The 27,403-nt window shown below is 47.0% G+C and overlaps 1 protein-coding gene across 8 annotated transcripts in view; it reads right to left on the bottom strand.

Annotated features, from left to right (window-relative positions):
- The window catches only part of LOC140399238 (SH2 domain-containing protein 3C-like), a 204,665-nt gene that overhangs the window by 8,326 nt on the left and 168,936 nt on the right, over positions 1-27,403 (bottom strand). For all 8 annotated transcript variants that reach the window (XM_072488645.1, XM_072488647.1, XM_072488649.1 and 5 more), the window contains 6 exons: positions 20,143-20,271; positions 15,150-15,598; positions 14,070-14,194; positions 6,517-7,178; positions 5,174-5,289; positions 3,084-3,255 (listed from right to left, as the gene is read on the bottom strand). In XM_072488645.1, coding sequence (XP_072344746.1) covers positions 3,084-3,255; positions 5,174-5,289; positions 6,517-7,178; positions 14,070-14,194; positions 15,150-15,598; positions 20,143-20,271 — 1,653 coding nt within the window. The remainder of the gene's footprint in view (positions 1-3,083; positions 3,256-5,173; positions 5,290-6,516; positions 7,179-14,069; positions 14,195-15,149; positions 15,599-20,142; positions 20,272-27,403) is intronic.

The raw sequence follows: 27,403 nt of genomic DNA, 5'->3' as shown, positions 1-27,403 counted from the left end.
TGGGTATGGAGGAGGTTTAGCAGGATGATGTTTAAGAGGACACTTGGTTATGTGGAGAGAACAAAGAAGTTGGGATTAATCTTCTGTACTCGATGGAAAACCAAGGAGACCCGACAGTGATTTCTAAAATTATGAAGGGTTTTAATAGAATAAGAAGGGAGAAACTGTTTCCTCTGGCAAATGGGTTGATAACAATTTCAGATTATTGCTGAAAAAAGAGACATGGGGCGAGATTCTCTGACCCCCCCGCCGGGTCGGAGAATCGCCGGGGGCTGGCATGAATCCCGCCCCCGCCGGTTGCCAAATTTTCCACCACCGGATATTCGGTGGGGCCGGGAATCGCGCCGCAACGGTTGGCGGGGCCCCCCCCCCGCGATTCTCCAGCCCTGATGGGCCAAAGTCCCGCCGCTAAAATGCCTGTCCCGCCGGCGTAGATTAAACCACCTACCTTACCGGCGGGACAAGGTGGCGCAGGCGGGCTCCGGGGTACTGGGGGAGGCGCGGGGCGATCTGGCCCCGGGGAGTGCCCCCAGGGTGGCCTGGCCCGCGATCGGGGCCCACCGATCTGCGGGCGGGCCTGTGCCGTGGGGGAACTCTTTCCCTTCCGCCTTCGCCACGGTCTCCACCATGGCGGAGACGGAAGAGACTCCTTCCACTGCGCATGCGTGGGAATGCCGTCAACAGCCGCTGACGCTCCAGCGCATGCGCCGCCCGGAGATGTCATTTCCGCGCCAGCTGGCGGGGCACCAAAGGCCTTTTCCGCCAGCTGACGGGGCGGAAATTCATCCGGCGCGGGCCTAGCCCCTTAAGGTTGGGGCTCGGCCCCCAAAGATGCGGAACATTCCGCATCTTTGGGGCGGCGCGATGCCCAACTGATTTGCGCCGATGTTGTCAAAGCTTTTTGTCTTGCACTCATCAGGACAGACACAAGAATACCAACTTTAAACTGAACAACAAATTATACTGCATGAGAAGAGAGTGCCGATTGGTTGACAAGTCTACTCTGGTAACCACGTTGCCATGGAGAATGCCCTAGGGAGCAGTTAATTGTCAAGCTTTTGCTTAAATTAAAAACAGGCAGGTCAACTCTGATTGGCCAAGGCATTGCCATGGGGAATAATCCAAGGATTGGCTGTCCTCAAGCTTTTGTTCAATTGAAATAGGCGCAATATGTGTACATGGTCCTTCTGTCTGCAACGGACAGGGCCCTATGAGTGAATATGTGTAGCTCCTCGCGTACATAGCTGAGCCACACTGCATGCCCAACTGATAAATCTTTAAATTAAATCCTTACATGTTCTAGAAGTTACATATATGATGAATGCAAGATGAAAAGCTTTAAAACCTTGTCTATTTTCAGGAATACTCAAGTACTGTACGAACAAATGACAATTTCCTATATGTTAAATAATTGGCAGAAGAACTGGAAGGGAAATTAGGAGAAATCTCTTCAAAGAGAGTGTTGTTCGGATCAGGAAGTCTACCTAAAAATGTGGCCGAATCAGATCCCAAAGTAACTTACAAAAGGCAACTGGTTGTATACTCGAAGAGGATTAATTTACAGGATTACGGAAAAAAGGTCTGCAGTACGGGACTAAATTGGACAGTTTTCTCATAGAGCCGATGGAGGCACAACAGGCAAACAACCTCTTTCTATGCTGTAAGAATCTATGATCCAATGATTCTAAGGGTTTTTCAAGAATAATGAACCCCAATGTCATGAAAATTAATCCTCAGAGCATCAAAATGCTGTTTAGCGGAAATGGAATTGGATTTATTCAGCCGCTGTAACTCAGTGGCCCTGATGTTATTTCTCAGAACACCACGATTGTTACAGAAAATAGTGAATCAAAATCATCGTGAGCAACCCCATGGAAGATTGACCGGACCTATAAAAAAGGGCCATGGATACTTGTATTTGAACTAAATTGCTGGAACAAATGATTCCTGGAACAATCCAACTGATGTCTAACAGTAATATCCCACTTTGATAACAACGGATCAGACAAATAAGTACAGATCTCGTTACACATATGTACGTCCCCATGTCTCTATAATCAGTCAGCGGTCTAATTCTGAGTCTAGTATGTGTGGTGGTATGTATTAGGGGTAATACGGTACACCACAATGCCGACAGGCTATTGGTAGATGGATACCGGGTCCTGATAGGATCTGCTGCCTACTGGGCTCCACCCAGAAATGCCGGTATAAGAACCCGGATTTCCCCCAGCAGCTGCATTCTGTACCCAAGCTGCTGGGCATCATGTTCTGCTCAATAAAGCCTTTAATTGATGTTACTTCAACCTGCCTTGCGTCATATTGACGGTACAACAGTATGTAACAGAATAAAAACGGTGTTATTTTCTTTAACTTTAACATCAACCCTGTGTGTACCATGACTAGCAAGAAAGAAGCCAACAAACATCATCTGACATGAACAGAAAGAACTGATTCAGTTTTGGAGCAGTGCCATCTGTAAATAACATGGAGATGCAGCAATTCACATTTACTGGATGTTTCTCATATTTCCTGTTAATTGAGTTCAGATCAATACAGGACCGGCACTGACGAGTGAAGACATTAATGGGACATCTAAAAGCCTGTAGCTGCCTTGTGCAACAGCCCGCAGAATACTTAAAGGCTGTGGTTGACGTTTTGCCATGTGGGTATTTTTAGTGCGTAAATGCAATATATGACCGACGTAAACACTAAATTCTCACAGTGCGGAGGTTTTGGATGTGACCTGCATCCATTTACAAGACAAAAGCTTTGCTAGTGGTAATCGGTGTTATTGAAACCTGGAGGCTGGACTAAAGCAGAGCTGAACCCCACTCCCCCACCCACCCTCTTCTGTTGATTTTGTAACCTGCAATGCAGGCATTGGTGCGTGAAATCATATTTGGTGTTCAACAAACTACATTGGCTCACCTCGCTGCCAAGAGCAGGATATGGGGAGGGCCGGGTGAAGACTTCCCAGCCAGTCTTTGGCTTAGGGACGTTTATAATAACATAGTGTGGCTCGGTGAATAAATCAAGGTTAAGAAACCCTCAAAGGAAATCATCTCACTCTATCCAGTGCCTACCTGAGGCATTTCCAACGCTTTCATCACAGCAGCAAAGCCAAACATATTCCCCATATTGCTCTTCAGTTCAGCAGCCAGCTGTATAGTTTTATGCAGGAGAGCTGCCCGCTCCTCCGTACTGCCAGTGCAGCCCAGAATATCCACTGCCATCATGATCGACATGGTATTGAACCTATTAGATGAGAAAAAATAAGTTAAAACAGAAAATGGAGTCACTCGGGAGAGAAACCGATTTAACAGGCTGAATTTTACATGCTTCTGGCAGAAGTGTTTCCCATTTATGGGGGGGGGGGGCATGTAAATTAGGCTGGCAGCACCCACTCCACCATCTTCCTGCTCACCCCCAGAAAATGAGGAGGGGGGGCCAAGAAGGGCAGCACAGTGGCCCACACTGCTGCCTAACATCGCCAGGGACCCGGGTTCAATTCCAGCATTGGATGACTGTCTGTGTAGAGTTTGTACTTTCTCCCGTGTCTGGCAGGGTTTCCTCTGGTTTCCCACAGTCCAAAGATATGCAGGTTATTTGGATTGGCTATGCTACATTACCCCTTAGTATCCAGGGATGTGCAGGTTGGGTTACGGGGATAAGAAGGAGTGGGCATGGATGGAGTGCTCATTTAAATGGTCGGTGCAGACTTGTTGGGACGAATTGCCTCCTTCTGCACTGAAGGGATTCTGTGATTCTAAGAGTTCAAATGATGAATGTCATTCACATTATCATCTGTTATTTTAAAGTAATCCTGTAAGACAGTTCACTGATTTTACCTGCCAGCAAAGCAAATATTCATATGTAGCCCCATATGTACCCATTTGGTGAGTATACCATCCAGGGCTGTTTAACAGAGTTCACAGCACCTGGAGTCTCTGTTCAACTTCTTTAAATTAATCTTTAAATTGCTCACAGGTAAAATCATTGAATGGTTTTATCATTGAAAATAACAGATAATTGTTGTGAGCGACAGTGAGAGATTTGAGCTTTTAAACATCACGACAGCTTGCACAAAATTGGTCGCTCACTGTGTAGAATATAGCAAGCACATATTCACACTACCATGGCTGGGAGTTCCAATCCATGTGCAACAACGTACAGTACAGCATCGTTCCTCACTTCAGGAGGAGCACACACTGCCCCCATGATTGCCTCACCCTCGGGAGATTGTGATCATGTCAGTCTCAACCCATTCACTGGTCCGTACACGAGCAGCTGGAGGAAGGAGTGGGTGAAGATTTGCCCTATTTCCCTTGTAACGAGTGAGACTGTATCTGACCCCAGCTTAGCTATGTTGTAAATGGGAGAGTGGAGCAACCAGCTGGTTCTTTTCCTTTGTTGAGCTCCCCCTCTTCCCCCCCCCCCCCCCCCCCCCCAACCATCATCCACCCATAGACAGCGCCTGACCCAGATATTAGGGGTTTTGTGAAATTAGGGACGAGTGTGAGCTGGTCTCCAGCCTCTGCTTCTGGCAGTGGAAGCTCTGTGGGGAAGGTAACAATATAGAGCTCTCTACTGTACCTCCAATGGCAAATGCATTGCTTGGTGTGGTACTGCGCCCCACAGAACCAGACAGTTTCAGAGTTCAGTGCCCAGATCGTGACCAAAGTACTGGGAGGATTGTCAAAATTGGCTGTGGAATTTTGGGAAGGAAAATGGTCATCAGCAATTGCTCTAACTCCGGAGTGCTGTCCAGTGACTTCATCCTGTGATTGCCCTCATTGCGCCTGTTGACCTTCACTGGCTCGGATGAGTAAAAGGAGAACTTGGGTGCAGAGCAAAGTAGGTGTCAGCGTCTTCAGGCCAGGAAGCAAGAAAGTGATCATATCTCTCTTCTGCCCACAGGAAAGAAAACTAAAAAACTAAAATATGAACTCAGTTTGTAAATGTGTGCACAGTAGATACACTATATGATTGAGTAGAAGCAAACAGATCCGTTCAAATATAGTGACATTGTCCCAATGAATTCAATGGACATTTTCTGAATTGATGCCAGACTTTTAAGAAGCTGTTGCTATGAGTCCTATTTTAAAGAAAATGAGCTGTGACACAGCCAAGAACACAGAACGTGGTTTGCATCACGACTCTCTGCTTCTCTCACCGTTCCAGTAAGTCCAGTCGGAGCTGGTGCCCATGGGGAAGAGTGAGTAACTCCAGCCCTGAGCTCACTCCCATCTGCTTCTGCAGCTCCTTAGAAACAGCCAGTATCCTAGCAACCTGTGTGGACAGGATATAAAGGAGATTAGTCAACTTGCCCTCTCAGCAATTACAGGGCCACAAATAACAGGCATCGCATTCACCCACTGAATATCGATCTGTTTATCAAACAGCATCTCTGCAGTTATTCTGGCAAGCGTGAAACATCAGGAATCTCGATTAACGGTTAGGGACACACATTTGTCTCACAAAGCAAACATGATAAATACCTGGATCCACATAAGTCTTCAAGCACGACTAAAGATTTGAAGTTTAGTGTAAGGGAACAGCGCCACTATTGTCCCAACAACTATATTGAAATGAGATTTTGGAACAGGCTGGTAGCCGGTCAACATGCTGTTGCTTTAAGATAAATAAATGAAGCAAATTTAAACACCCACCATTTCCCTTCTCAAGCTTGCTAACTCTTGTTAAGTGCACCTGTCACTGGCTCAGCTACCTTCTGGAACCCCATCCAAGTGACCACTCTTCATATGAGGGCAGTGCCTGGGTAGTTAGTGTCAACATTCTATTCAACTGTGGATGGCATCACAATCGGCACCAGATTCTACCAGACATGTCTCACATTTGCATTTAGCAGCAAGTCGAATGTTAGGATTTCAATTAGAACAAGGATACCTGGCTGACTTGCACCTTCCCTCGGCCAGGGACATCAAAATCATCATCTAAATCCTGGCTGAAGACTAATAGCGTAGACGGTGCATCAAATCTGCAACCTTCCAGACCCTTACAATTTTAGTTTGATCACTGGTAGCATGTTTAACTCTGAGTCAGAGGTTGTGGGTTCAAAGCCCACTATGGATTTTGATGTGTAACCTAGGCTTACAGTTCAGTGAAGTACTGAGGAAGTGTGTTGGCAACGCTGACTTTCTGGAGAGGTCTTAAAACCCGTTTACCCATTCAGATAGATGTGGAAGAATCCAGGCTACTATTCAAAGAAGTCCTGTCCAAAATTCATTCCTCAACCAAAAGAAAAACTAAGTCCAATTAGTTATTCATTTAATTGCAGTTTGAGAGACTTTTCTGTGTCTGAATCAGCTGCCATATACAGAACAAGAGTGACCACACACTTCAAAATTTATTCATTGGCTTTGAGGCACTTTGGAACATCCTGAGGACATGAATGGTTGAATGTGAATAAAAATTTAAAGAAAAGATTGTTAATTCCACAACATAAAATTAAAGATACAACGGAGGAGAGTCAACCGGCCCCTCAGATTTTCTCACCGTGCAATCTACTTTTGTGATGTGTTTGGCTGTAGTTTTGGGATCCTCTCCAGCCAACAGCTCCTTGACTTTCTTTAACACGGTCATCTCGAGAGGCTTGTTCTCCAAGGGAATGAGTGCTGACTGATATCCATTCAGCTTGAAGGAAGACACCAGTTCAATAACTGGGGCTGTGAAAGAGTGGCGCTGCAGTCCCTCCCCTTTTGCGCCAGTGGGCATCGGACTGAGGTACGTTTCCGTCTCCAGGATCCCGAAGTTTGTCTCGGATTGCCAGCTGGAGATGTTGGGGTTTTCCTCAACTTTCAACCGCTCCACGTAGCTCTTTGCCATCATTTGGCTTTGTTTGAGGGCCAGTTCCAGCTGCTGCCTCTCCCAATCAATGGGAGACGAGGGTCGCAGCTCACAGTAGTGGGTGTGTTCTGACTCTCTGAAATTCTCCGGTGCTTTTCTCTGGGCCGATTGTAAGGAGCCATGCAAGGGGGTGGAATGTGTGCTGGTACAATGAGGGCCACTCGAGGCCTCTGAGGGGCCTTCCCTGTTAGAGTCCTGACACAGTCTATTACCGATCGATGGGCTAAGCTGTGGCTCGTTAGACCGCTGCAGCACCGGCGATGATGGAGTCATCCTTTGCACTCGGCCTAGCTGGCTTTTGTGCTTCAAGCCTGTGGAGAAGATGTTACAAAAGGTTAGATACAAGTATTTTAATTATCACACCTTGCTGTTCCTCTCCCATTTTCTCCTTTTGGTGGCACATGTCCATTAGTGCTGAGGTACAGTTTCATGAGGTCTTGGCCACTTTCCATTGCCGGTGTCTATTCTTCATGCACAGACCCGGACAGTGAAGCTTTTTGACTATGGAGGTTATTACAGCCTTGAATGGGGCTAGACCTGAACTCAGGCCTGGGCCTGATATTGATCGAGCCAGGGACAAGGCCTGAAATTGAGCCAGAGCTGGAGTACAAGCCTGAGCTTGGGCCTGAGCTCATCTGATGTTCGCAAACGCATGCACTTTCCAGCAGGGGGCGGCCACTGGATATAGCGATCAGGAGCAGGACTTGTGGCTGTTTTTCCTCCGCATTGTGAAGCAGGATTAAAACTAAACTCTCAAGATTCTACATTCTATCCTGAAGAACATTACTGATATTTAAATGATGATTAATATATGTTCAGAAATTTATCAAGTGTTTTAATGAATCAAGAGAGGAATTTACCATGGAGACCTGTGATGAATGTAGGGATTTCAGATATATTACTGTGGTAAACCACTGTATTGCATTGTATTGTGTTGTGTTGAGCTGTTGCATGCCTGGGCTTGTCCCGGCTGGCTCCGCCTGTGGCTCCTCCCGTCGGGCTCATGTATAAAGGTGGCAAGTCTCCGCCTCCAACCCAGTTCAGGACCAGAGGCCAGGGGGCATGCTGTTTAGTGTATTAAAGCCTCAGTTACGTTCATCACTCGTCGTGTGTTTATTGATGGCATATCAATTGTAGTATATGTATTTGTTGCAGTAAGGGTTAATAGCCTGGGTTAGTGTGTGTGACCGCCACAATGGTGTTTTTAAAAAGTATGGTTTGCAAGACAGTCAGGCTTTCTGGGAGCCAGAGGTGCAATTAAAGCATCGTAAAAGCTTGGGCTAATGGATTTTTGATTTTATTAAGAGAGTTCCCTGTGGAGTAGTTAATTAGATACATTGTGTGCTGTTAGTAAGATAGTGTAGTTAATGGGAGGAGCTACAGTACCAGGCATTTTGCACAAAAGGAGGCAGTTTAAGTTTTGGATTGGGATGTGAACAAAAGTGTACAATATAGTTCAGTTGAAGATCTATCTGTGGACAGACTAGCAGTTTCTTTCCAAGCTGTTATTTAGTTGTGTGGCTGGAAGGGAAGCTGAAAAGCAGCTTCTGAAATGAACCGGAGTTTCTACTTTGTTCTGAAGGGTCAGGCTTTTCTTTAAAGTCTCAAAATATCTCTCTAGTGGAGTATCTAAGACATCTCAGTGCAGCAAGTATTCCTGACTGCTAACTGTATTTAAAAGTGGATTGGGATCTGAGATGGTTCTGTTGTTTGAGTGGGAATAAAGATAGCAGTGAAGGGTTATTGTGTCACTGTATTGATTAGCATTGTTTAAGGGGGACTTCCGGTGGCGGCCATGGAGGAGTAGGTCACACATTTGATAGCTCCCGCCTGTGACGGATTTTTGGACCTTTTCCCCCGGTTTTGTCCGGATTTTATGGCATAAATCACTTCATTTCATTTTTTCATTTTCAAATCGGTGAAGAGTGAGACAGTAAGGAGAAATCCCCCTCCAGTGTATGGAGAATTGGACCAGAAGTGGCCGTGTGAGAAGACAAAGTCCCACAAGGAGGATGCGAGCAGAGCTGGCAACGCGGGAAAGCATGGGCCGCGGGGAGACGGCACAGTGGTCGACGGAGCAGCTGGTGAAGTTTTTCGAAGATTGCTTCGCCAAGCTGAAGAAGGACACGCTGGACCCGATCAAGGCTTCGATTGACAAAGTGGTGCAGAATCAAGAGACCCACGGAAGAGTGATCCAGGAGGTGGAGAAAAAGGTGTCCGAGCACGAGGAATACATAACCGTGGCTGGCGACCAAGGTGGAGATGATGAATGACAGCCAGAAAAGAATGCAAGAGAAGCTGGAGGACCTGGAGAACAGGTCCAGGAGGCATAATCTTAGAATTGTCGGCCTCCCTGAAGGCAGTGAGGGACCTGATGTGAGGGCTTATGTGACGGACATGCTAGAGAAGTTGATGGGGGCTGAGGTGTTCCCTCGGCCCCTGGAAGTAGATAGAGCACACAGAGCCCTCGCGAGGAATCCCCGAGCGAACGAGCCGCCGAGGGCGATGGTGATACGTTTACACCGATTCCTGGACAAGGAACACGTTCTGCGGTGGGCCAAGAAAGAACGGAGCAGCAAGTGGGAGAATTGTGAGCTGCGCATTTTTCAGGACCTGGGTCAAGAGGCGAGCTGGGTTTAATCGGGCAAAAATGGCCCTCTTTAAGAAGTGGGTGAAGTTCGGGATGTTGTATCCAGCCCGTCTGTGGGTCACACATGAGGAACGGACTTCTACTTTGAAACAACAGATGATGTATGGACTTTCATTAAAGAAAAAAGACTGGAGGTGAACTAAAAGACACTGAATCCTTGGAGATTTGTTGTGCTGGGTTGTATAAGTATAAGTAGTGTTATGTGTAATAAGGGGCTGTTTTGATGGCTAGAGTTAACTTTGTCTTGCAGGGAGCTGGTTAGAGGGGGTTGGTTTCTGGGTCTGTTTTCTTTTGGGGGGTTTCTAAAGTGGCTGTTTTTTCACTGTTTTTTCTGATGTTTGTTTACTGGGGAATGTGATGCTTTGAATATGTCTGTCCAAGTGGGGGGAGAGGGGACAGTACTATGGGGAGACAGACTGCTTGGTGCCATGGGCGGGCGCTATCAAGTCAGCATGGGTCAGCTGACTCACGGAAGCACAGTAGGGGGCGAGGTGGTGTGAGGCCGGAGCTTGACTTGGGGGGTTGGGTTTCTGGTGCTGTTGCTAGGGGGAGGGAGAGGGGGGGAGCTGCTTTGCTGACATGGGAGAGACTGTTACTGGGGGACAAATGGGAGATCGGGAATGGCGAATGTCCGAGGGGGGGCTTGAGGAGGCCGAGGGCGCGAGCTGGAAGCTGGCCTAAAAAGGGTGATGGGGGGGGGGGGGGGGGGGGCAGGCCGATTACATGGAACGTCAGAGGGTTGAATGGGCCAGTCAAGATGGCTTGCGCATTTGAGGGGGCTGAAGGCGGAGGTGGCAATGCTACAAGAGACACACCTAAAGGTTATAGACCAGACGAGATTGAGAAAGGGGTGGGTCAGCCAAGTATTCCACTCATGGCTGGACTCAAAGACCAGGGAGGTAGCGATCTTGATCAGTAAACGAGTGGCCTTCGAGGCAGGGAGAATTGTGTCAGACAAGGGGGGTAGGTACATAATGGTGAATGTGAAGCTGGAGGGGGTGAGGTTGGTACTCGTGAATATATATGCTCCGAATTGGAACGATGTGGAATTTATGAGGCGGGTGTTAGGTAAGATCCCAGACTTAGAGTCACATAACCTGATTATGGGAGGAGATTTTAACACAGTCATTGATCCGTAATTGGACCGGTCAAAATCCAAGACAGGGAGGATGCCTGCCGCGGCAAAGGATTGAAGGGGTTTATGGAACAGACGGGGGGAGTAGGCCCCTGGAGGTTTGCACGGCCAAGGGCGAAGGAGTTTTCTTTTTTCTCACATGTCCACAAGGTCTCGCATCGACTTTTTTGTTCTCAGCAGGCTGCTAATACCGGGGGTGGTGGAAACTGAGTACTCGACAATCGCAGTGTCGGATCATGCCCCGCATTGGGTTGATCTAATGGTAAGTGTGGAGAGAGGACAACGCCCGCAGTGGAGACTGGAGGTGGGGTTGCTAGCGGACAAAGCGATCTGTGGGCGGGTTAACAAGTCCATCCAGAACTATCCGGAAACAAATGATACGGGGGAGGTCTCTGCAGCGGTGGTTTGGGACGATTTGAAGGCAGTGGTCAGAGGGGAATTAATCTCGATGCGGGCCCACAGAGAAAAGTCGGAACGGGCTGAGAGGGATAGGTTAGTGGAGGAGATGCTCCAGGTGGACAGGAGATACTCGGAGGCCCCGGACGCGGGACTACTGAGGGAGCGGCGGAGGTTACAGGCGTAGTTTGGGCTGTTGACTACAGGAACAGCGGGGGAACAGTTGAGGGAGGCAAGGGGGGTCAATTTAGGAGTACGGGGAAAAAGCAAGCAGAATGTTAGTGCACCAGCTCAGAAAAAGGGAGGCAGCCAGGGAGACAGGGAGAGTAAAGAATGGAGGTGGAAATACTGTCCTCGACCCAGTGGGGGGTGAATGAGGTGTTTAAGGACTTTTACAGTAAATGATATGAGTCGGAACCCCAGGCTGGGGTGGAGGGGATGAGGCAGTTTCTGGATTAGTTGGGGTTTCCGAGGGTAGATGAAGATCTGGTGGAGGGGCTGGGAGCCCCAATTGAGATTGAGGCAATAATCGAGAGGCTGGAGGGCATGTAGTCGGGCAAGGCCCTGGGGCCTGACGGCTACCCGGTGCAATTCTATAAGAAGTTTTCAGGGATATTGAGCCCACTGCTGGTGAGGACATTTAGCGAAGCAAGAGAGAAGGGAGTCCCCCCCCCCCCCCCAACAATGTCACAGGCCTCGATTTCATTGATCCTGAAATGGGAGAAGGATCCGGAGCAATGTGGGTCATACAGGCCAATTTCTCTACTGAAGGTGGACTCCAAACTGCTGGCTAAGATACTGGCCACAAGGATAGAGGACTGTGTCCCGGGAGTGATAGGGGAAGACCAGACAGGATTTGTAAAGGGCAGGCAACTCAAGGCCAATGTTCGAAGGCTTTTAAATGTTATTATGATGCCCTCAGAAGGAGAGGAAGTGGAGGTGGTGGTAGCGATGGATGCGGAGAAGGCTTTTGATCAGGTATAGTGGAATTACTTGTGGGAGGCACTGGGTTTGGTGAGGGCTTCATTGACTGGGTGCGGTTGCTCTATCAGGCACCAGTAGCGAGTGTGTGTACGAACCGGCTGAGGTCGGGTATTTTAAATTTCACCGAGGGGCGAGGCATGGGTGCCCCCTCTCCCCGTTACTGTTTGCTCTGGTCATAGAGCCATTGGCCATGGCGTTAAGAGCCTCTAGGAACTGGAAAGGGCTGGTTCGGGCGGTGGGGGGGGGGGGGGGCTGTGGGGGGAGCACCGGGTCTCGCTTTACGCAGATGACCCGTTCTTGTGTATTTCAGGCCCGTTGGAGAGGATGGGGGAAGTAACGAAAATCTTGCGGGAATTTGGCAATTTTTCAGGGTATAAATTGAACATGGGGAAAAGCGAGGTATTTGCAATCCAGACAAGAGGACAGGAGAAGAGGCTGGGAGAGCTGCCGCTTAGAATGGTAGGGAAGAGCTTTCGGTATCTGGGAATCCAGGTGGCCCGGGAGTGGGAGGCACTGCACAAGTTAAACCTATCCCGGCTGGTAGAACAAATGAAAGGGGACTTAAGAGATGGGATATGCTCCCGCTTTCACTGGCGGGGAGGGTACAGACCGTGAAAATGACGGTCCTCCCCAGATTTCTGTTTGTCTTTCAGTGCCTCCCCATCTTCATCCCAAGCGGGTGAATAAGGTTATTTTGGGCTTTGTGTGGGCTGGAGCGCAGTCGGGGGGAGGGGGGTTGGCGTTGCCGAACCTCTGCAATTACTACTGGGTGGCTAATATAGCCATGATTAGGACGTGGGTAGTGGGGGAGGGATCGGTATGGGAGCGGATGGAGGCGGCGTCATGTAAAGACACAGGTTTGGGAGCACCGATAACGGCACCTTTTCCGTTCTCGCCGGGCCAATACTCCGCAAGTCCGGTGGTGGTGGCGACTCTGAGAATCTGGGGGCAGTGGAGGAGATATAAGAGAGGGGAAGGAGCATCGGTTTGGACCCCGATTTATAATAATCATCGGTTTGTGCCGGGTAGGCTGGATGGTGGGTTCCGGAGTTGGCAAAAGGCAGGAATTAGAAGGACGGGGGATCTATATACACATTGGAGCTTCCCCAGCTTGAAAGCCTTGGAGGTTAAATTTAAATTGCCAGCAGGGAATGGTTTTAGGTATTTGCAGGTGCAAGACTATTTGAGAAAGCAGGTTCCGGCCTTCCTGCTGCTGTCGCCACGGGGAATACAGGACAGAGTTGTCTCCAGTACCTGGGTGGGAGAGGGGAAGGTATCAGATATTTACCAGGAGCCTAGGGAGCCGGAGGAAACCCTGGTGTAGGAGCTTAAGGGCAAGTGGGAGGTCGAGCTAGGAGGAGAGATAGAGGCAGGTCTGTGGGCGGATGTTCTAAGCAGGGTTAATACATCCTCATCATGTGCCAGGCTTAGCCTGATACAATTCAAGGTAGTCCACCGGGCACACATGACTGTGGCCCGGATGAGCAAGTGTTTCGGGATAGAGTATAGGTGTGCGAGATGCGCGGGAAGCCCAGCAAACTATGTCCACATGTTCTGGGCATGCCTGAAGCTTAGAGGGTCCTGGCAGGGTTTCGCTAAGGCAATGTCCACGGTCCTCAAAACGCGGCCGAGTCCGGAGGTGGCGAGCTTTGGAGTGTCGGAAGCGCCAGGAGTTCAGGGGGCGAAAGAGGCCGACGTCTTGGCCGTTGCCTCCCTGGTAGCCTGCAGACGGATCTTATTAATGTGGAGGGACTCGAAGCCCTCGAGTGTAGAGACCTGGGTTAGTGACATGGCTGGGTTTCTCAGTCTGGAGAAAATAAAGTTCGCCTTAAGAGGGTCAATGGTAGGGTTCACCCGGACCGGGTGGCAGCCGTTCATCGACTTTGTCGGGGAAAATTAAACTGTCAGAAGCAGTATTCCGGAGTGACGTATCCTTTCCTCAGTCTTACAAAATTAAAATAAAATATTGGGGTTTTGGAACTAGCAACTGTTGGAGTCGTAATAAAATCTGTTCAGTATTACCGATATTTCACTTACTTGTGCTATATTCTGGAGACAAGGGAATCTCATTTACTGGAGACATTCCATGGTGAATATCCTTGATTTGATCCATACTGAGAGCAAAATTCCGGATTGTTTCCTTGTGATGTGGTGATGGAATGCTGTAGAAAGGCAGTTAGAACTGGTAAATAGAAGCTTCTTTGTTTACTCACTAACCTTTTATCTGGTGAGAGGCTGCAAAGTACTCTGTGGCGCCATAACGTGGGGGTGAATGCTCCACCCCGAGTGGGCCTGGTCCGTGAACCACAGTGGTCTGCCAGCCTGTAGTCCAGGCCTGCTCCTATTAAGTGAGCCTCATTAGCATCAGGACAGCAGGGTCTTCTGAGGTAGTCAGGTGGCCCCAAACCAGCACACTATCGGGCAGGCCGCTCAACCAGTGGGTCCCAAGAACGGGGTGGAAATCCTGCTCTCTGAGGGTGGGATATCCAGAACGGCAGCAGGCCTGGCTGGTTTTCAGAAAACCCGGAGGACATTCCTGATCCTCTCTAACCCACAAAAAAAGACGAGGATTCTCTTTAGTCAGAATGGGGTACCCGCCACCCAATCTATTCCATGTATGGTAATTGGGGTCCATATATGTCATAGGCCCCCAATTTGTATTTTAACGTGGGACAAAGGCCTGACTAAAAAGAATGGCTCAAACTGCCCAAATCTAGGGGAAACATTCGTTGCAGCCATGGCGATGAGCAGGGGAGCAGTGGGTCTATCCATCATTTTCAGGGGGTTGCTGCTCCAATTCCGCCAGTGGGAGACCTGAAAATATGGTTCATTTTAATAAAAGCTGCCCCCATTATGCCTCACTTCATCTCCCGAAGCACGGTTTTATGGTGGGATACAGTTTAATTAGTGTTTGCCATGGTCCAAAACCTCAGCCAAGTACCTATCGGGCAATGAGACAAGTTGATCATGGAGGGAAGTGGACGAATCACAACTGAACCTATTTCTGTCCTCGGCCAACAATCCTTGTTACAGGAGCTATGTCTGTTGATCTGATCCTTGTTTTCTCAGGCAAAACTGAGGCTATTGTTTTTGGATTCCAAAACTTCAAATGTTTACCTGTTGCCACAGCTGTCACTTCGGATAATCTTGTCAGATGTCAGACCGTCCGTCATAGTCACACTCCGCCTCTTGATGTATCCACCTTTCTGATTGGTTGGAGTATGGGTCATACCATGCTTCCCATTGGACAGTCCATAGCTGGCCTCCAGGTAGCGGAGCGGGAGAGTGCGGTTGATTGGAGTGTAGATGACTGCACCGCTCTGCTCGGAGACGGGTTTGCGGTTCCCGATGTAAAACCTGACCAGGGCAGGGATGTTGTCGAAACTTTCCCGCTCAAACAGGTATTGGATGCGGGTGTACGTCTCATTGGGTTTGATCATCACCTTGTTGATTTTGAAATGGAGAGGCTCATTTCTCCATCGGCAGGTCAACACATAATCACCGACACACGTGAGCGAATCACGAATGAGGAAGTCCCCATTCTTCTGCACCAAGTTCTCAGAAACCTGAAAAATAAAAGCTGATGTTTTTCAAAACGAGTCCAGGAATATAGGAACAGGATACAATTCCCAGACTTTATTACGCCATTCAATTCGATCATGGTTGATCTGTATCTTATGAAGAGGTCGGCAATTATATCTGAGCTTTATCAAGGATGGGTGGAGGACCTGATGCTTGTTTGTCTTAATAGCTACTGAAATCTGCCTTAACTTTAAGGGTAGCATGTGCTGCCTCAAGTGGTTAGCACTGCTGCCTCAAGCTCCAGGGACTCGGGTTCAATTCCGGCCTCAAGTGACTGTGTGGAGTTTGCACTTTCTCCCCGTGTCTGCGTGGGTTTCCTCCGGGTGCTCCGGTTTCCTCCCACAGTCCAAAGATGTGGGGGTTAGGTCAATTGGCCATGCTAAATTGCCCCGTAGTGTCCAAACGGTTAGGTGGGGATAGGGTGGAGGCGTGGCTTCAGTAGGGTGCTCTTTCCAAGGACTGGTGCAGACTTGATGGGTCAAGTGGCCTCCTTCTGCACTGTAAATTCTATGTTCTGCTTACCATGGATCCGTATTCTTGCCTAAACAAAAAAATCTATCAATCGTTTTGAAACGTTCAATTAACCTCAACAGCTTCTTGTTGGGGATGGGATAGCGAATTGAGGATTTCCAGTTTGTAACCTCACTCATTACTTAATAAATTCTATCAGCCGATATCTCAGCACGAACACCGTCGATGGACTGGCCATGTCCCTCCTTTTGGCCAGACAAGCCAGGGAGATCCCAGGTTTCACCTGCAGTTTGTGCAGTGCTACCATTGGCCTTGATTAATGTCCATGGGTCAGGGGTAGGGGAAAGCAGAGGATGTTTCTGATCCTGATCACTGTCCAGCAACCACTCACCAGAAAGTGGGTTTGTGGCCAGGCAGCTTTGCTGGGCGCGAAATGGAAACAATGCCAGAATGATGTGGTAGGCGGTTGAGACTGTGTCACGTTGTTGGAGCAGAGTAGAAAGTGTTTTTGCAAAGCTTCTTAGAGGGACAAGTGGCGTACAGCCACACAGGATTGAGCTGCCAGTGCTCATGGCTGGAAAGAGAATGTGCCCCATTCGTTTTTGCACCTCACCCTAGCTGGACACAGATTTTGCATTTAAAAAAAACTATAAGAGTTTGAGTAATGAAGCATTAGGGTTGGAGATACTGAGAATCTGTCGACTGTGTGTTTGTCTGTCAGCTACATCTCACCCTCGCCACTCTGTGCAGTATATTTATGCCTGTAATGTATACAGCAGTAAAAATGTCAAACCATTTTCCCATAGAGGGAAAGCAGAAGATCTATTGCACTTGTTTACCTGACTTTTAGGTGACTATCTCTCTCGATCGCTCAATTCATATTCATGCTAATACTCAGGGGAGCTATCACCTTGACATTTCAATTTGTTTTTGAACCAGATTCATTTCCGGTAACTGAATTTTCTTTTATTTCTTGTCGAATGCTCTACCGAACACCTTGAAAACACTGACTGAATCATGGGGCTTTAGTGAACAAAAACTAAACAGGAGTTACTGTGTATAAATATCAGGATTCACAAACATCCTTCTGCCCCCTTCTACAAGAGGTATTTACTAGTATTAGAAAATAGTGGTCAGAAGAATATCATTATAAACCTGTGGAACATTCTTACATATCACAAGATAATCACCGATGGAGATGACATTTAGTCCACCTTAATCCATCCGTAAAGACCCTAAAGTTCCCCCATTGCAACATCCCAACTGCTCCTTCAGTAATTTTTTTTTTTAAATTTAGAGTACCCAATTCATTTTTTCCAATTAAGGGGCAATTTAGCGTGGCCAATCCACCTAGCCTGCACATCTTTTGATTGTGGGGGCGAAACCCACGCAAACACGGGGAGAATGTGCAAACTCCACACGGACAGCGACCCAGAGCCGGGATCGAACCTGGGACCTCGGTGCCGTGAGGCAGCAATGCGAACCACTGCGCCACCGTGCTGCCCAGTCCTTCAGTAATTCTAAAGTTTTCACCCACACTGCTCCAGCTGGAACTCCATTCTATGTATTAATAGCTCTTGTGTCTGAGGGAAACCATTGCTCTTGATATCCAGTTTTTGCTTTTACTCCTTTAAACTCCATTATTATATTGTCAAATGTAGCTTAATTTTCTAAATTTACCATTATCACTCCCTGAATAATCTTATAATTATCCCTCGGACCACCTCTCAAATGATGCCTTTCAAGATTGAAGGCCAATCTTTCCTCATGACTTAAGACCCCTGACATTCGGGATCAGCCGTGTAACTTCTCTTCACCGATCCCCCAACACTTGACTGTTTTTCGTTGTGCCTCGGTGACCAGAACTCAGTAAAAGTGGTCAAATTGAAGTTTGGCCAGAGCACTATATGGCCTGGGCAAAGCATAGTGAATATTTTTAAGGCTGAGGTAGAGAGTTTTGACTAACAAGGCAATTAAAGGGGATAGTGGATCGGCAGGATAATGGTGTTGAGGCCACAATCAGGTCAACCATGGCAGGGCAAGCTCTAGGGGCCGAATGGCCAGCTCCTGGATCTAATTGGTTTATTTGTATGTCTGCCACTGCGTTGCCGATATAATTTATTTTTCTATTGACTTTACTGATTGCTGGTTTGCATTAGTTGGTCATGTTGAATGCCAAATCTACTAAGATTCCAAGGTCTCTTTCAAATGTAGTTATTTAAACATCACTTTAGCTGCAGGTTTCCTACATTACAACAGTGACTGCAAGTATTTCATTAGCTCAAAAGCACTTTGAGACATCTAGTGGTCACGAAAAGTGCCACATAAATGCAAGCCTTGTTTCCTTTCAATCGCCCCATTTCTTCCTTCCATTCCTTTGATTCTTTCCTTCCTTTCATTTCCTTCCTGTACCTAATGCAGACAGTACTCGATCTTTTCCCAAAGGTTGGGGAGTCTAAAGCTAGGGGGCATCGGTTTATGGTAAGAGGGGAGAGACCCAAAAGGGTCCAGAGGGGTTAATTTTCACACAGAGGGTGGTGAGTGTCTGGAACGGGCTGCCAGAATCAGTAGTAGAGGCAGGTCCAATTTTGTCTTTTAAAAAGCATTTTGACAGTTATATGGGAAAGATGGGTACAGAGGGATATGGGCCAATTGCAGGCAATTGGGATTAACTTAGTGGTAAAAACTGGGCGACATGGACAAGTTGGAACGAAGGGCCTGTTTTCATACTGTAAACCTCTATGACTATACGACTTTATGACAATTGGCTCCTGAAAACCATGTCTGAAGTCAAAACGTCAAAAGTCGGAATTGATTTTCCCATAAGAACGATATGATAAATCGATGATTGGTTCCTGAACCAAGGCCTGACACCCTATTTTCACCAAAATTACCCAGAATTGTATACTCAATCAATTACTTTTAAAAAGCAAAACAGCAATTAATTAATATTATAAAATATACATTTTAAGAAAAAGTTCAGAAACACAAAAATTCACCAAGTAAAATGGGTCAGAACGACAACTGGGTGTCTTGAACAAGGGAGTTGGGGGTGAGGACGTTAATGTATACGTCTGCATGTTTGAACTTGTTCACTTAAAAGTCAAAACCAACGTTGTAAGTTAGAAACAGGGCATCAATTTAGAAATGTTATAAGTGCCAATCGTCTTGAATGTTGTAAAGTTAAGGACTGCCTGTATTTTACACTTGCTTTTATGAATTTTTTGCCTATTTAAATTTTGTCAGACCACATAAAGACATTTCCATGTATAAAATTTTTTAAATGAATACTGTGGGAAAGAGAAGCAGATTAGCTTTGGGTTTTTTTTAATGGCACTGCCACTTTCCAATTTCCTTGCATCTTTTGCAAAACACTCGTGCTGAAGTACTGTTTTGGCACCTTGCCCAATATAATAATGTGGAAGCCTGGACAATGAGTGTCACTAGGCCTGGCCTGAGCAGAAAATCCAGACACATATCCTGAAGAATATGTCAGAAAATAGAAGAAAATAAAATATAGACTTCAAATTAAACCCTCATGTGGAACAATTCACATTATAGAATCAAGATCCTCTGACAGAATTAGAAAGGCTGTTAAGTATGGGAAAGGCTGACTCCACTAGATCATGTAAATATCCAGGACAAAACAGGCGGGTTTTCAAATGTTTGTATTTCAACAGAGTGAGTGAGTGCCACAATATAAACCAAATTCCTAATGAGCACAAGCAAACAGCATTTAACCACCCATGTATTTCAGAGCTACCCAAAAGAATTGCCAGTCAAATTGTTAAAATCTAACTTTCTGACATTCACAAAAAACTAAGAGCTCTGCTATTTTTGGCTGTCATCTTTGGCACCCTAACATTGTTTGATACAGTGCTCTACAATATATATTATGCCCCTTGATATAATAGTGTCCAACACATGCAACACTGATATTTAGTCTCCAACATAGTCTGTACTCTAACATAAAACACAAGGCCCTCTCTTTTATTCCCTTTTTTCCTTCATTATTAGGGAAATAACTTAAAATGTCACTTCTCCAAAAATGCTTTACCTCACGTGGGATGCGCCCATGGTACCAGGTGTGACTCCGCAGGTCTGTGCTACTCAGTTTCAGTTCTTCCTCCAGCTCTTTGTGCAGCTTCTCAGGGTTGGAATCTAAGATGTATTTGTCTTTTGAAAACTGGAGGAAACAAGATAAACTGGACATTAGTGCAATCTATAATTGGCAGCTTTTGAACTAATCTCTACCTGTTTATTGTCTGCAATTTGCTTTCATAACCTATCACCCATTTCTGGTCTGTGGCACCTGCCCTGTTCACCAAATTCTACCAACTAGTCTTAAAAGTTTCTGAATCTTTCAAAGTCCATGCCCACCTGCTTTGACACCGTCTCCATTTACACTGGAAGTAATTCCCTAAACTGGGTGGATGTCTCTCACTGATCACTCAGGCTCCCATGTAGCCCAGATGTTGAGGGATTCCCAAGTAGGTTGATACCTTGAAGATGTTGAGGGGTCTTTTGATTATGCAGCAAATAGCCAGTCTAACCTTATTTTTCCATTTTTGTGGTGTCCAATGGCACTGCAATAATGGAAGTCAAGCTGGCAAATTGTGTTAGTTTCAAGCAAAGAACTGTCTTCAAATCTCTCTTTTACTGCTCTTCACAAAGTACAGTCCAACAGAAAAACTTGTGCCTTTCACCCTTCAGAACCCACCCTTCCTCAGAGTGATTCACAGTCAACAAAGTGCTTTTGAAGCTCAGTCATTGAGATAATGGAAAAGGGGCAGCAAGGTCCCATACATCCAATGAGATAATGACCAGATTATCTGTTTAGTGATGTAGTTGCGTGATAACCGTTGGCCAGAAGAACTCCCTTGCTTTTCTGAAAATGGTGTTGGATTTTTTTACGAATCCAATAAGAAAAAAAATACCCTGAATTTTTAGAATGGCAGGGGTTTGGAACACATCCTCTCCGACTCCAAGAGCCCCATTGCCAGTTTTATAATAATCTTTAATGTCACAAGTAGACTTACATTAACACTGCAGCCGCCACATTCCGGCGCCTGTTCGGATACACTGAGGGAGAATTCAGGGGCGAAATTCTCCGGTATCGGCGCGATGTCTACCGACCGGCGCCCGAAACGCGCAAATCAGTCGGGCATTGCGCCACCCCAAAGGTGCGGAATCCTCAGCATCTTGGGGGGCCGAGCCCCAACCTTAAGGGGCTAGGCCTGCGCCGGACTAATTTCCGCCCCGCCAGCTGATGGAAAAGGCCTTTGGTGCCCCGCGGCTGGCGCGGAAATTACATCTCTGGGCGGCGAATGCGCGGGAGCGTTAGCGGCCGCTCACGGCATCCTCGCGCATGCGCTGTGGAGGGAGTCTCTTCCGCCTCTGCCATGGTGGAGACCGTGGCGAAGGCGGAAGGAAAAGAGTGCCCCTACGGCACAGGCCCGCCCGCGGATCGGTGGGCCCCGATCGCGGGCCAGGCCACCGTGGGGGCACCCCTCGGGGTCAGATCGCCCCGCGCCTCCCCCAGGACCCCGGAGCCCGCCTGCGCCGCCTTGTCCCGCCGGTAAGGTAGGTGGTTTAATCTACGCCGACGGGACAGGCATTCTAGCAGCGGGACTTCGGCTCATCCGGGCCGGAGAATCGCGGGGGGTGGCCCGCCAACCGGCGCGGCGCGGTTCCCGCCCCCGCCGAATATCCGGTGCCGGAGAATTCGGCAACCGGCAGAGGCGGGATTCACGCCAGCCCCCCGCGATTCTCCGACCCGGCGGGGGGTCGGAGAATCTCGCCCATGAATGTCCAAATTATCTAACAGCATGTCTTTCGGGACTTGTGGGAGGAAACCAGAGCACCCAGAGGAGATCCACGCAGACACGGGGAGAATGTGCAGACTCCGCACAGACAGTGACCCAAGCCGGGAATCGAACCTGGGACCCTGACACTGTGAAGCAACAGTGTTAACCACTGTGCTTTACCCTCTAATGAGCATTTTCCACCTCTCAAAGGGGAGAAAAGATGTTTGGAGGTCAACATGCCTTCAGGGAGGGGGGGAAACCCATATGACCAGAAGACATAGAAGCAGAATTAGGCCACTCGGCCTATCGCGTCTGCTCCACCATTCAATCATGGCTGATATTTTTCTCATCCCCATTCTCCTGCTCCCCATAACCCCTGATCTCCTTATTAATCAAGAAGGGGCTTCTAACGGAGAAATGCACCCCCCTCACCTTCCCAGCTGAGATCGACCTTTCTTCATTTCCAGGTTTTCACCACGCTCACCCCCAGCTGTCATCCACCAGCCAGCCTAAACATTGAGGTTGGGAAACAGTCCTTAAGTGGTCATTAATTGGCAATTTAAGAGCCTCAATTGAGGCAAGGGTGGGCTTTCCATCCCAGGCCTGCCCGCCACAAAATAAAATCACTGCGAGGTTGGGTGGGCCAGAACCTGGAGGGAATACACTCCATACAAGTTTACGCTCCCCCTGATGTCAGAACCCACCCGGGCAAGAGCATAAAATTGTGGTCAATAAATATTATTTCCTTCAAATCCCCCTTGTGCTAAAGTACATTTTCACTGTTTGGGTCCTTCACCTCATTCAAGTGATGGACTCCATAGGAGCTATTCAACCAGGAGGTATCTCCACTGGGTCATCATTCTTTACCTAAACAGCCATATGCCCACTTTCCAACCGGGGCCACTGGATTTTGGTCGGGAATGGGAAGGATTTCTACCAACTACAGCCTTAAGAACTACCAGCAACACTGAGTTCAGCTCAATTAGCAGAGTGAGGATGGAAGCAGGATCTTCGCTGCTCTGCATGAACCACATGATGCATTTACTCAGTGAGCCAGAGGGAGGTCGAAGGCTAATTCTTGGAAAACAAAAGGAGAACAGGAAAGTCTGACACATGGAGTGAAAAACCCCTTAGAGTAGAGCCATATCAGGACTTAAAGCCTGATCTTCTGGATACTGCTGTGAGCAAATTTGAAAGGAACATTTTATTTTGAATTTATTTTTAACTAATTTCATTTGTTATGAAGATATGAGGATGTGGCAGTTTTGTGGGAAAGTTCTTCAACTGTGTGGGATGGTTGGAGGTGAGGTTTTGCGAGATATATGTCCAGCACAGAGTTGATAGACCCTATACTGAACACTTCGGCGTCTGCAGTACCTAATTCAGAGAGAATACATTCCAATGGCAACATTTCAGAATGTTTCCAGACAAACTTCTGTTATTCAGACAGCAGGGGCAGGGGAGCTGTCATCTCAGGAGATTATGGACATACACAGCATGTATTTATATAGCGCGTTTAAGAAAATAAAACATCCCACGACACAAAGTGGGGCAGGAAGGTGAAAATTCCCTTATGTCTGCCCACAGTTTAGCCATAAAAAGCATTATAACTTAAAGTTATTTTAACCTGAAGCATCAAATGTAATTAAACAGATGGCCAAGAAAATTCCCAGCTGAAGTTACTTCTCTCTATTTTAGGAAATTAAATAATCTGATAGATCTTCTCTGTGAATTAGCTCACATGGGAAAAAACATGTTACATTAAAGTGAAGAATTGGAATTGTATCTGTGTTTGTGGTAGTGTGAAGACTTGACTCAATTGATGGGGAAAAATGTAAATATAGTGTTGGTGTGCTATAGGAGGAGTATAGTGTATCAGACTCGTACTGAGGGCTGGATTATATAAGGGAGAGTGCAATGCATCAGTTTGTGATGAGGTATGCGTTACATAGGTGGAGCATGGTGTATCAGATAGTGTTCGACTGGGGTGTATGTTATATAAGGGAGAGCATGGTGTACCAGTGTTGTAAAGAGGGCTGGGTGTGTTCTGTAGTGTGTTAGAAAGGGGGAGCATGGTGAATCAGTTGTAAAGAGGGCTGGGTATGTTTGATAAGGGGGAGTGTAATGTTTCAGACTGTGTTATACTGAGGATTGTGTTATACACGGGGGAGTACAGTGTATCAGGAAGCTCATATAAATGTACTGTGTCAAAATGTCCTTGCATTTAACTCATCAGTGTTCATGGTGGTGGCATTAGCTGCTTTCTGATCTCATTCTCCTGCCAGCTCCTGATTTACTAGCTGGCCCGGGAGAATTTGTTTGCTCTTGATTCTGTTGAATGAGTATGATGTATTCTACTGCTGTGACTGCAAATACACAGCCTGTGGTGCAGATTCAGGTCAGCTGGTGAGGTAATGTTTTATTTTTACGCTCCTCTTCTTGTTGTGATCCCCGTGAGATGGGTGAGAGTTAATCACCAGGATCCCATTAGCAGCCAGAACAGGGGTTCAGTGGGAGAGAGTGCGAATAGGGTGAAATGAGGGAAGCGGGATGCACAAATGAAGAAATGATTGGGAGAGAACAAAAAAAACAGTGAAGTGGAGAAACAGTGATTCATGAAGGGAGGGAGAAGTAATAAAAAAAGGAGCAAAGTGGGACAGAGACAGGTAGAGATACTACAGCTACAACTATCACAGCAGCTGATAGCTTTTCGCTCCACATCAATACTAAATTTGTAGTGTAGTCATTGGTGAGGCAAATTCAAATTCCTTGGAGGAGGCAATGCCAATCTATTCCAGAGCCCCATCAGGCACTGCTTCCAGATTTGCTCCAACTGTTCAACCAGCATGAATGGCATTTCACACAATCCCATTATTGTTACAGCCCTGAAAGACGCCATTCAGCCCATCATGTATGTGCCAACTCTCTGAATGAGATATTCACCTAGTGTCATTCCTCACCATGTCTTCGTAACCCTGCATCTTCTACCTGCTCAGATAATAATCCAGTGCCATCTTGAATGTCTGGATTGAACCTGCCTCCGCCCCACTCTCAGGCAGCACATTCCAGATTTTGACTACTTGCTGCATGAAAAACTCTCTTCTCGTTTCTCCATTGCTTCTTTTGCCAAGTACTTTGAATCTGTGCCGCCTTGTTCTTGCTCCTTCCACCGATGGGAGCATTTTCTCCACATCTACTTTGTCAAGGCCATTCATGATTTTGAATATGTCCATCAAATCTTTTCTATAAGGAAAATAGTCCCAACTATCTATGTAACCGAAGTTCTTCAACCCTGGAACCATTCGCGTGAATCCTTTCTGCACTCTCTCTAATGTCTTTAAATCTTTCCTAAACTGGGGCACACACAACTGCTGCAATATTCCAGTTGAGACTGAACCAGTGATTTATACATGCTTAACATAACCTCCTTGTACCCTATGCCCCTATTCCTAAAGCCTAGGATTCTGTCTGCTTTATTAATCGCTTTCTCAATCTGACCTGCCACTTTCTTATGCACATATACACCCAGATCTCCCTGCTCCTTCGCCCCTTTAATGTTTTCTTTTATTTTTTTATTGTCTATCCACGTTCCTCCTACCAAAATAAATCATTTCACACTTCTCTACTTGAATTTTATCTGCGCATTCCACCAACTTGTCTATGTCTTTTTGAAGTTCGACAATGCCCTCTTCACTTTCAAGAGAGGAGAAAATAGACAAAATCTGGGGCAAGGTGGGGAATCTGATTTAAAATACACTGGCCTGGTAAGATAATCCTCTGGTATAAATATAATCGCACCACGACAACAGAGACTGTGCAGACAACAGCTTCTATGCCATAGTCAGACCCAGAATTTTAAAAATACATTCTGAAATTCGACTTATACGTTGTGAAAAACAGGACACCCTGAATTAACGTCAAAGCAACCACCTCAATATTTTTTAATTCTCATCTTCATGTTCAAATTCCTCCATGACCCTTCCAGCTCCACAACTCACCAAGAACTCTCCATTTCGCCAACTCTGACCTTTTGTGCATCGTCCACTTCCTTCGTCCCACTATTGGCGGCTGCGCCTTCAGCCATCTAGGTCTGAAGCTCTGGAATTCCTTCCATAAACCTCACCATATCCAGCTCCCTTTCCTCTTTTAAGATGCTGCTTAAAAAACACTACCACTTTGTCCAAACATATGGTCAACTGTCCTAATATCTCCTTTTTTTGTCAGATTAAATTCCTGTGAAGTGGCCTGGGACAATTTACTATGTGAAAAGCGCTATGTAAATATATAGTGCTTCATTAAAATCTGATCTCTTTTCAACAGCCCAATGTGCAAGGCCAGCTTGGGGTAACCTGGTTGCGCAGTGGTTAACACTGCCGCCTATGGCTCTGAGGACCTGGGTTTGATCCCGGCCCGTGTCACTGTCTGTGTGGAGTTTGCACATTTTCCCCGTGTCTGCGTGGGTTTCACCCCCAAAACCCAAATATGTGCAGGTTAAGTGGATTGGCCACACTAAATTGCCCGCTAATTGGAAAAAAATAATTGGGTATGCTAAAAAAAGAGAAAGGAATACCCGAGCCTTAGCGTCCAAGGGCCTATTCCAACTTTTATGGGTAACACAGATTTTAGCAACGTTGCTTCACAGCACCAGGGTCCCAGGTTCAATTCCCGGCTTGGGTCACTGTCTGTGCGGAATCTGCATGTTCTCCCCGTGTCTGCATGGATTTCCTCCGGGTGCACCGGTTTCCTCCCACAAGTCCCGAAAGACATGTTGTTAGGTGAATTGGACATTCTGCCTTCTCCCTCTGTGTTTACCCGAACAGGTGCCAGAGTGTGACGACTAGGGGCTTTTCACGGTAACTTCATTGCAGTGTTAATGGAAGCCTACTTGTGCCAAAGAGGTTATTATTATTATGATCCTGCATCTAGAACAATACAACTGTGTCTTATATTTCCAAGTGCGGTAGAATCACTCCCATTGACATTGTGTGGGGTGGATGGAGCGATATGATGGTGTAATGGTAACATCAGTGGATTTTTAATTCACAGACCCAGGCTAATACTCTGGAGACATGGGTTCAACTGGTGGAATTTAAATTCTACCATGAAAGACCAGAAGACATAGGGCCAGAAGAAGGCTGTTTGGCCCATCGAGTCTGCTATCATTGTAGCCATCTCAGATGGCCACCTGCAAAAGACCATGGGAATTATGGCCAACCCAGGACTCAGACACACTCAGAGCTTGTGTGTATTTGCAACCCAGATAGCTAGACGCGATCAAAACTCCCGCTCATTTGCATTCTAATGGCCCATTTCCCCAGAACAAAAGGACTGTACCCAGGTAACCGATGCAGATGCAGACTAACTGGCGCCACTCCCTTTGCTAAGAAAGCCCAAACAGCCAAAGTCAATGACCGCTCAGGACACGCCCAGCCATCAAGGTACCCGCCCCTTTATTGGCCAAAATCGAAGGCAGTGATCGAAGCCTGTCGAATTATTGGGTCCAAAGCTAAG

Source organism: Scyliorhinus torazame, chromosome 22 (genome assembly GCF_047496885.1).
Source record: "Scyliorhinus torazame isolate Kashiwa2021f chromosome 22, sScyTor2.1, whole genome shotgun sequence".
Taxonomy (NCBI): domain Eukaryota; kingdom Metazoa; phylum Chordata; class Chondrichthyes; order Carcharhiniformes; family Scyliorhinidae; genus Scyliorhinus; species Scyliorhinus torazame.
This window is presented reverse-complemented; position numbering and strand designations above follow the sequence as displayed.